The following is a 10590-nucleotide window of genomic DNA, read 5'->3' as shown; positions in this document are numbered from 1 at the left end:
CATATTGTGCATATATGCGGTTGTTGTTAGAGGATAAGTTCAAGCGAGAAATGCTTTGAACCCCTATATGCGATGGCCTTTATGAAGCGAACGAGGATGTGAAAACCATTGTAATTTTTCTCTTGAAAAAGATGTTAAGAAATTCAGGGCGGTGCCGACGTTACACAATTCAGAAGCCCTGCAATCTAATGGGGTGCCGAGACTCATTCAGCTTAGGTGTAACGTGTGAGTTATGAGGGTTAATTATTTCATAAAAATCGCTCAAAGACTTGTACACGGTCTCATACTTTTTGAAAGACATGCCTTTTAGATGCAGCGGAACTCAGATGTCGGAACCCTGGTGGATACTGGCGAATTAATGCCCCGTCGGCAAATATATCATTATGTTGGGCTCAAGACAAATATTCACAGCTGTGAATTGTCTTTCACTACTCTCTTCGGAATTCACAGTTTCCCAGCACTTTTCCTACAAAACCAGACATCAAGGGTGCGTTATCATGGATCAAGAAAACTGGATTCTATCCGTTTCTTCTATGAAAATATTACAGGTATTAAATCTATTTCTCCAGACTTTACTCCACAAGCAAGTAGCAGCAGCTTGAGAGGCCTTGATATGGTGAAGGATGTCGAAAGTGCAGTACAATGTCCATATTCATGGGCAAAGTCTCCCGAAAAGCTGCTGCAGCCATGAGAGAGAATCATCCGACATTCATAGAGCAGGTTTTAAACATTTTCAATGTTAATAGAATTAAGAGTAGTCTGAAATTTTGTAAAAGAAGAAACTTCCAAGAAGGAGCTATGAATGCAAAAGCATGGGCCTCAAAATCTTTAGCTTCCGTTTCTCTTGGTGAAGGCAGTTCAAGTAAAGTCGGTTCAGTTAGTGAAGCTCATTAAGGACTTAGCAGGGGACGGAATTTTGCTCGTGCACATAAGTCAGAACACCAAGGGAATACATGCTGTAATCAAAGATCAGATTGAAGTTTAGCAAGGAGTGTCTATGGCCGAAAAGCTCATTTCATTCAAAGATAACTGTATGCAGGTCACTAATGAAGCAATAAGCAACATGAAGATTATTAAGTTACAGGCCTAGCATGAATGGTTTCATAGGAAAGTTGATGCTGCTCGTGGTAAAGAACGCATCTGAATAAGGGGGCTTATGTATTATGTTGCTATAACCATTTTTTTTGCTGTAGTTATCACTTTTTGCAGTTTCTGTTATATTATTTGGCTCATGTGTACTGATGCATATAGAGCTTACTCCAGGCCGAGTTTTTACTGCAAATGCGACTTTTCGCATACTCCAAGAACCTCTGAGATCCTTTCCTCAAATAATCACTGCAGGAGCACAAACTGTTTAAACAGTTTCGCAGTTTCGTAGCGCGCTACGAAACTGCGAAACTACTGTAGGTGCTGTTTTTAATACAGCCAAACAGTTCGATGGGATAATCAGAAATTTTCAAAGGGAACACCTAAGTGACATGAAAGAGATCAAGGGAAGCTACCAGGCCATTCAAATTATGACAGGTGTACCTTTAACAAAGGTGAAATGTTTTGACCTAAGTTTAAAGTTTTTGATTATAAAGTCACTTTATTATCGGTCATTAGGGTTTGGAAGGAGCTGCATACGGGGAGTTTTGGTTGGCACACCTGTCCATCAAAGAAGCCTCCAGCACATCAGGAACATGGTGATGCTCTATATTCTTGGGCTATTAAAGAGCTGGAGACAGGCTGCTGCATTTTCGAATAAGTGGTGGAAGACTGGAACCGGAAAAACAGGGGTTTTCTCCTAACATTACTGAACCATCAAAGCATTCAGCATCCTAAGCTAGCATGGAACATTGAATCTTCCTCTCAGCCATCTCGGCCAAACTGAAAGGAGACAGGTGTCAGAGAACAAGAAAGAATCATTCTACGAGGAGGATAGAATTAGAGTTATAAATAAATTAGGACTCTTTAAAATTCCAGTTTAGCACTTATTGTATTTAATGAGTTAGTTCAATAGTGGATAGGGGTAATTAGTGGCAGTCATCGAGCTCCCCTCATGCTGGAGGAGGAAGCTCAAAGTAGTTAAAGCTATGTTTCTATATATAGTTGAAACTTTTATGTAATGAGGGTTGGATATTTGAGAAAACAGAGTTTATTTTCGCTTGTGTAAAAACTTATTTTCAGTAATACAAATGACTGCTTTTCTTCTCAGGATTCACACAGTGTTTCAAATGCTCAAGATATATGTGGTTTTGTTTTATCCTTTATGTTTTACAACTTTATAGATACACAATCACTCAGAATTCACTTTGCTGCTCTGATTTCCTGTGTGTATTTGTAAGTTGAGGTTTCTATGAGAGGTATTTTGAGTGTTTAAACATTACATGCCCTGACTTCTATGAATGAGTAGTTTTATAGTTTGCTGAAATGATGATTAACTCCATGAGCCCAATGGAAGTCCTTGTAATGTCTGTCCAGCCAATATATGTGTTAAATTTACTTTGCAAGAGTTAGCCATCTCATCAATATTTAAAATCAATAACCCTTTGAGAGAGCCCTCTCAGGCTAAGGAGGCTAAGCCTTAGTCAAAAGTCTGGTTTGAAATAGTTACACAGAGTCTAACTGATCAGAAGCCTTTCAGTGCTTGATTTTGTGATAACACATTCTATAGTCTCAAGCTGCAAGCTTCCCCTTTGACTGCTGAGAATGCATAGTTCTTAAGCTCAACCTCTCCCTTCAGGCCAAGAATTGTACTAATCTTCCTCTCATTCTTGTGGTTGCTGCCTTGATATTTCTTTGTGAATCATTTTTCTCGAGCTAACTTATGTTTTCCATGATTGCATTTCTCTCCTACATGTACTGCAGTTTTGAGCACTTCTCTTGATCAGTTACTATCACTATGGCTCCAAAGGGATCTATCTCAAAGGACATTACAAAAAGTAGCAATGTGGAAGCATTTGAGAGTACTCCAATGAGCTTGCCAATTTTCTCAGACACTCAGTTGTTTATAGAGAAATATTCAGACATTACATGGCGAAAGGTAAATGAGGTATTCTCAGCAAGAAGTTTCAAGGTAGATCTTGAAGACCGATAGGCTTACATCAATGTCCAAAGGTTAGGATTACACAAGATCGCATGCAGGTATTCTATTTTTCCATGTGCAGACATTCTCAACTAGATGTTGTCACATACAAATACCAAGACTATGACTCTCAGCAGTGCCACTGGAAAAAGGCTTGCCTCTTTTATGGCACACGATTACCATCTTATGTATAATTTGTCGCGGCCAGAATCATACATGGATTCCCACTTTTATGCAGTCACCAACTACTTGAGCACAAAGGATATCATCAAAGGTTGGGTGAAAGAGCCTTCCAAATTCCGTCGGGCACCCAACAAAACTTATAAGGCCAAATATCTCAGGAAGGATTATCAGTACTTCATAGTCTTAGGTTGTCAAATCTATGGTCAAATAAGTACGGGTACCTTTCTAGAAGGATGGGAATTCTTGCTTAATCAGGTCGTGAATGAAGGAAAACCATTGAACTAGCTAGATTTGCTAGCTCAACAATTGAGAATTTATGTGACTAATGCTAAAAAACCTCCTAAGGGTAAGAAAGCCATATTCTACATGTCTACTTACTTGTTGGATGCAATATGTGCTTAGAATTCATTTCCTGGAATGAGTTTGACCTGGTCACCAAGAGAAACTATCATGCACATTTATTGCAAGCTATTTTCAGAGTGCAGCTACAAAGGAGTAATTGAAAAGATAACTGAGCACTTCCTCATTCCATTGCACAAGTTAATATTTGAGGAAGAGCCACCTTTCATGTCCCATGAGGCAATGGAAGCAATGTCATAATTAGTAGATTGGTTTACCTCACCGGATGGCACTTACCTCAGAGTGTTTTGTGGTCAGAAGTCTCCACATATTCTACTAAGGTATGCCACTGACAAGTTGGTGATGCACCTTGGCCTGATCTTCCTTTTCTTATTGGATTGTATGAGATCAAGAATTTTAAGGTTACTGACACTGAAGGAAAGGAGATGGAGAAATTTGTATTTGATCATTTAGACTTTAATCTATACGATCTTAGAAATGTTTTCAAAGAAGACTGTGTAAAGATTCATTTTCAATGGCCAAGCGGGACATTTCATAGGACCAAGGAGGAAGGATGAGGAATTGTTACAATGCATATAAGTCCCGTGAACCAATCATATTTGCAGGAACATCACAGGTTACTCCTCAGAAAGAAGTCACTCTATAGGAATAACTAGCAGAAAGGTGCAACCCAGTGCGCGAAAAGTGCAAGAGGAAGGTTTCACATAGTCCAACAAAAGAGCAGAGCTGCAAGATGAAAGCATATCCAATCATCTTGAAAGCGGCCATAGTAGCAGAAAAAAAGAGGAAACAGAGGAAGCAGGAAGAAGAACTGAAGCAGAAGGAAGAACAAGAGAAGAAAAGATTGAAGGGAGAAAGGTAGAAACAAGAAGAAGAATAAATGTGGAGAATAGAAGAAGAATAAGAAGCACATAAATAGGCCAAAGAACAAGAAAACAACTGGCTACTAGAAGAAGAGAGGAAACAGTTGCAGATGAAAGGAACTTGCTCAAGAAATTGATGAACTGATTGTAATTCAAGACATGGAGGTGGAACCCGGAGCTGCTAAACCAAGATGTTGATCTTATTTCGAGCACTCAACAGACCACCATTTAGTCTCCCCCTCCTCCGACAGTAGAGCAAGCTCCAAGTGAAGAAGAGGAAATTGTTCCTCTTGATGTTGGTCCGGTCATGGATACATATAATCTAACTTATAGTGAGCTTCAAAAGAAGATTGTACAAGCAACAAAGAAACACTTTCCAAACAATCATACATCTCTTGCATTAATTAGAGAAAGGGTGATTGTGACAGATACTAGGAGGAATCCAAAATCCATTCCTACAACCAACTTGGCCTTTACAGGTGCTACCAAGTCAAACATGGAGTATCTCATGGCCGAGAATAGATAGATAACAAAGAACTTATGCATTGCAAGGAAACAAATTGAGAAGCTCTAAGCAGAGGTCTAGAAAGAAGATCCCATAGAGGTATATATGGAAGAACATAAGGAAACCATACTTGGTGAAGTATCAGATTTGAGAGAGACCATGCAAAGCCTTTAAGGATCTTGTGATTGTGCATAAAGCGGTTGTCTTCATGCACGACATGCGGTAGAAGTGCAAAGATAATGCTAAATCCCTCAAGGTTGTTCACATATCCATCATTGTCGTGAATGAATGGTCAATGCAACACAAAGGGGTTTTGTCTGAATTGGTAAAGAAAACAAGGTAACAGGCTAAGTTGGAGAAAGAACAAGTTTGTATGATCACCTAGAATAAGAAAAAAATTTCCTCATTCATCGCCAACATTCAGGCCTCATATGCATGATTATACAATAGCATTTATTTCATGGTGAAATCACACAAGATCCCATTAGTTGGCTCACTCACCAAAGCCAAAGGCACGAAGAAAGTTAGGCAGGAGGTTGAAGAATACTTGGACCAGCTCAGGTAGATTGCTACCGAGGAATATCTGGAGGTGAATAGGAATAATATGCATAACTACATTGGTGGACCTATCCAAATCAACACTATGTTGCTCCTGTTGAAGAAGGAAATTTAGACTGGTTCCAAAGCAGTGTACCCAGATGCAATGGAGGCTAGAATCCACTTCTAGCCTAATCCTGTTGCACAATTTAGGGAAGTCATTGCATAGTACAAAGCTTGGTACCACTATGTGGCCAAGAAACTACAAGTTGAATTGGTTGAGGTGGAGTTTCCCCAAAATCAAGCTTTACTTGTTTTGTCTTATTAGGTTGTCTAGTTGACTCTACCCAATTTTGTCTTACATGGGTATGATCGATATTTTAATATTCTTTTGTGATTAATTGTAAGTGAAATTCCATGTGTCAATTGTGGAATGTGAAGAGAAATTTTGTAATGAAGTCCAAATGTCATGGTTGAAGGATTTCAAACAGTCATGAGGGAAGTCAAAGAGTCACAAAGGGATATGAATAGTCACCACTTTTCTTATAAATATACCCTCATTAGTCATGTAAAGGGATTTTAGCCAAGCTTTTGGCTTAGGATCAAAATCTTGGGAGTTTTGTTTAGAGCCTTGGCTTCTCCTTAGCATAGAGGAAGAATCTTTCTCTGGAGGAGTAGGTGTTCGCTTCATCTTCCATCATTGGGACTAGTAGTTCGTTAATTGTATATGTATGCTTGGGACTTTCACTATAATAAAAGCTTAGAGTCGACATGTTTTCATGCATATGTTGTGAATATAGTAGTGTTGTTGGGAAAAGTATCCAATACGGAATGACCCTATCCCACTCTGAGGGTGATAGTACCTCAGCAACAACTGAATGCAAAGCTATTCAAGATTACTTCTTTATGAGATGTAAGAGAGAGGAGAAAGGGATCCACTAACCGTTATCTTCCGCTAATGGTTGATCCAATCTTCCCTCTTTGCTGCTTGCTCCCAACTCCTTGCTCTTTCACTGGCCCAGCTACACAAAGATCCTGCAAAAGCAGAAGAAAGGGAAACTACAAGAAGCATACATCCATAATTGATTCAAGGATTAGAATAAATCAAATATACAAGTATCAATACGCCACAGAGACACATGCATATAGAAGAACCTCAAATACTTTATTAATGGAAGAAGTAAAGTTCTGAGAGTGTTACAACCATAATAGGCCCAATCCAGCAACACCTCCCAGCAGAAAGAAATCTCCTCTTCACCTCCTTCAAGCAAATCACCCAATAGTTCTATGCACAAACCAACAGCACTTCCTTACATTCACAAGATTCCAGCCTCCCTAGACCTCATGAGAGAGCTCTATATATAGGAGATTTGGAGAAAGGATTAGTCAGCTTGAGACTGACATGAAGCTGACTAGTGTCCTCTCCCACTTTAGTTAAACTTCAGTTCTTGAGTCCACTTGGAGATTCTTGCTTCCACTTGGAGATCAAGACCCTCTTACTCATCACAAGGTGAATTCCTTGACCCAAGTGTCAGTTTGGAAGCTTCCTGGGCAATTGACACCTTGCAGAATGACTGTGCCACTTGGCCAATCTCGCCCAGCGCAGGTAGCCTTCATTAGTTTTGACATTCAGCGCAGGTACATAGTGGAGCAGTTGACATTCAGCGTAGATGCTCAGTGGAGCAGTTGACATGATCCAGAAACAGCTTGTTTTTGAGTGTTTTCAGGTGGAGAACTGATTTTCAGTGCTGTGGTTTGCTGACCTTGTTCCTCTAAGGGTAAGAACAACATGTTTAGGGACTTTGGATCCCTCAGATTATTGACATTTCATGCTCCATGCTGTTAGGCACAAAAATGTCTATAACAGTTGCCCCCTAAAGTATGAGGTCGTTTATCGGGTGAAATGCTTTATCAGGAGGATCCGAAGTTCATTCAATCGCTGAGAGGTGCCCTGTAATAAAATACAATACAATACATTATTTTTTTCATTCTTCTTTCATGATCTAGCTGAGGCGGGCATTCCCATGCTCAGCTTTATAAATTCATTTTGGTACATAGAAGAGACGATCGTCTGATGGTAGGCTGATAATTCTCTGTTGAAATTATCATCCTTTGAGTAGGATGATCATCTGTTGCAATGATGTACATAACAAATGTCTTTATATCCTGAACATATATCGCAGCCCAGATGGATGAAACTAGATCCGGGGTCTTCAAACTCGTTCGATTTTCACTCTAAGTACAAGTCGATCCATGTGAGAATTGCGCTGAAGTCGAACATGGAAAGACATCGCTTGATTACCGGTCAATAATGTAAACCGTTAACAAGCGCGAGAGGAATCACCAATAATGACAATGACCCTCAAGGTACTGCAGTACAATTCACGTGGTGTGAATAAAGGACTTGGCGTCAAACACCACGCAAAATCTTCTGGTCGAAGGTCATTGATGTATACCTGTCGCTGGAAGTGAGAAACTTGCCATTGAGGCATGCAAGCTTCAAAGTACTGGGGGGTTTGTTCCTAGATCAACTTCTTGGATAATGAGCTGAAGTCGACAAGAAGCGATCCATCAAAGGAGGGCCTTAATGAATCCCACATCAGTGACATGGAATGGAGCTAATGATTTTAGTGGAGGTGAAAACAATCTGTGAAATATGATTCAGGGTGGCGATCATGGGTGGGTGAAGGATAATGTATGGCAGTGGATGGGACACGGTTGACTCTTTCTGAACACATCTCTTGAACATATAACGACACTGATGTGATGGATTGGTAGCATTACCCCAAATGTGGATGGTTTGGCGAGGACCATGGTGATGAGACCGGTGAATGAAACAACCCAACCCGATGTGATACGGAGGACAAAGTGTCATGTTCAAGAGCGACTTGCCACCATTAAAGCTTTGAGGTTCTCCCAATTTTTCCCTAGTCATTTCTGACCAGTACCTCTTTATTTTTGTCAAGCTTGAGGAGGATAACATATGCTTGTTCTATAACCTGCCCTTCGGGCAAGCCCATTGCTATGTTTTAACGAGCCTAGCGATAGGGAAACTCATTCTCGTCTAAAGACAAGTTTGTCGCTATTTAATCATTTTAACGAGTCTAACGACAAGGAAAACTCGGTCCTTTTCATTTTTAGAGAGTCTGAAAAGGTACAGAAAGTTAACTCCAAAATTCCTTTTTCGTCATCTAATCCCTTAAGTCCGAAAAAGTATAAAACAATACAGAAGGGATGAGTTTTCGATAATTTTAACGAGCCGAATAAAACAAGCGCTCGACCTTTTTGTGTAATAATCCCTCAGGTCCAAAAAGATTAAAATCTAGAGGAGGGATAGCTCTTCCGGTCACTTTAACGAGCTGGAAGGCCAAAACTCGGCAAACTTTTCATATTTTACGAGTTAGATGAAAAGAGCTCAAAGAAGACTCGTCTTTTGAGGAACGAGTGATAAACAGGGATAGCAGCAGATTCCAGGTACAGGTTGGAATTTTTCCAATCACGGCAGTGTCACAAGGATGGCTAAGTGAAATCACTCTTCACAGCTGTTCCTCAAAATGGGTAAACAATCATATGGAGGTGAACGATTGGCCAAATGAAATGGAGGTGGTGGGTGCAGACACGACCAAGGCTTTTATGGCTAATAAATTTACGATCACAATGGTTATTTACCGGAATAGGTTCATTTTTTAATGAGCTTGAACTCTGGAGGAAACTCTTGCTCAAAAGCTTATGTTTATTTTTTAACAAGCATGAACTATGACGCTAAAACTGCTCGGATCTTGCTTTTCTATTTTTTAACGAGCATAAATTCCGCGGTAAAACTGCTCGATATAGCTTTGTATGCCCCCAGCATAATAATGCAAACGAGGCACATGCCCCCTAGTCTTTAGGGGGTCGCTTCATTTTTTAAACGAGGTTGACACCGTAAAGAACTATCCTCTTGACTCTTCATTTTTTAACGAGGTTGACCTGAGATAGGAACTTTCCTCGAAGCTTTAGATCCATTAGAAATAGAAAGTTTCATATTCCATTGGGGCCATTTCCGCCAGATTACTTGTAGGCGGTAGGGCCACAGTCCCCATTAACCTGGGGTCTTTTAGGAAAATGACTCCGATATTTTGGAGAGGATGATCGCTTCTATGGATCTTTGGAATGCTTCCTGTTATGAATGGTGGTACGACTTCTGTCGAAGTTGTTGTCGAACTGCTTGGTTGATTTTTTCCTTTGCCACTTGACAACTGCGGATTCCCGCAATCTTTGCTTCTTGTCGAAATCAAAGCATCATCCTGTTGCTTGGAGGTCGACAACATTAGTACTTGGCACCGGGAAGCATTTTCATTATCAACCAGATTTTGACCTGGATTGGGAAACGGATCAGTTAACACAGCTGGAGTCTGTGAATTCGTTAAGAATCTTTTAAACTCAGCTTTGTATGGACAGTTTGCCATCCAATGATCCTCGTCACATATCAAACATGGACTTTTTGGTTTTCCTTTCCAAGGAGAGCTCGAAGAATTCTTTTCAGGAGATGACTCACCCTGTTTCTTCTTCTTCCCTTTGTTTTGTTTCTTCTTGCTTCCTGGTTGATTGGTTTCTTTGCCTTTATCTTCTGATACGGCATTTACTTCCGAAGCAAGAATTTCTTCTTTTGCATTTTGATCCGAATTCTTACGGGCTTTCTTTGACGAAGCCTTTATCGATTTCGCGTTTGCTGTGCCAATCACGCCATCACCGGCATGAGAGTCACTATTTGATTTAGGAGGGGGAGGAATTGAAAACTCTGGTCTAGGGGCGTCAGGTATTTTGTCATAGAGTGTGTCGGACTGAGTATAAACTAAGTCCAAATATTGTGCACGAGCAATCACTTGCTCCTCTGTTACGACTCCCCCCTTGGCCACATCTTCCGTAATAGCCGGAAGTAACGACTTTATAAACCATTCAGCTAATAGCTGATCGGGAACATATGTTTTCACCATCCTACGACGACGACGCCACTCATGTATATGATCAGATATATGGCTAGCAGTTATCTGTTTGAAGTTGGTTAATATTTCTGTTCCCGTTTCATACCTTAT

General features: G+C 40.2%; 1 protein-coding gene across 1 annotated transcript; it reads left to right on the top strand.

Moving 5' to 3' along the window:
• Positions 1–310: 310 nt before the first annotated feature.
• On the top strand, positions 311–1013 carry LOC149253887 (5'-adenylylsulfate reductase-like 4). Its single transcript, XM_089454616.1, has 2 exons — positions 311–658; positions 697–1013. The coding sequence occupies exons 1-2, from the start codon at positions 311–313 to the stop codon at positions 892–894; spliced, it is 546 nt and encodes a 181-aa protein (XP_089310742.1). The 3' UTR covers positions 895–1013.
• Positions 1014–10590: the final 9577 nt, after the last annotated feature.

Source organism: Pinus tabuliformis, chromosome 7, assembly GCF_031772625.1.
Source record: "Pinus tabuliformis cultivar Carrire ecotype Pingquan chromosome 7, CPIR1, whole genome shotgun sequence".
NCBI classification, from domain to species: Eukaryota; Viridiplantae; Streptophyta; class Pinopsida; order Pinales; family Pinaceae; genus Pinus; species Pinus tabuliformis.
Note: the sequence above shows the minus strand (reverse complement) of the source record. Positions and strands in the feature narration are given on the sequence as shown.

What these genes read in the sequence shown, in the direction of transcription:
- LOC149253887 (XM_089454616.1), top strand. Translation starts at nt 311, where the DNA reads ATGCAGCGGAACTCAGATGTCGGAACCCTGGTGGATACTGGCGAATTA. An exon ending in TACAATGTCCATATTCATGG is followed by an intron (nt 659 to 696) that starts GCAAAGTCTCCC and finishes GCCATGAGAGAG; the next exon opens with AATCATCCGACATTCATAGA.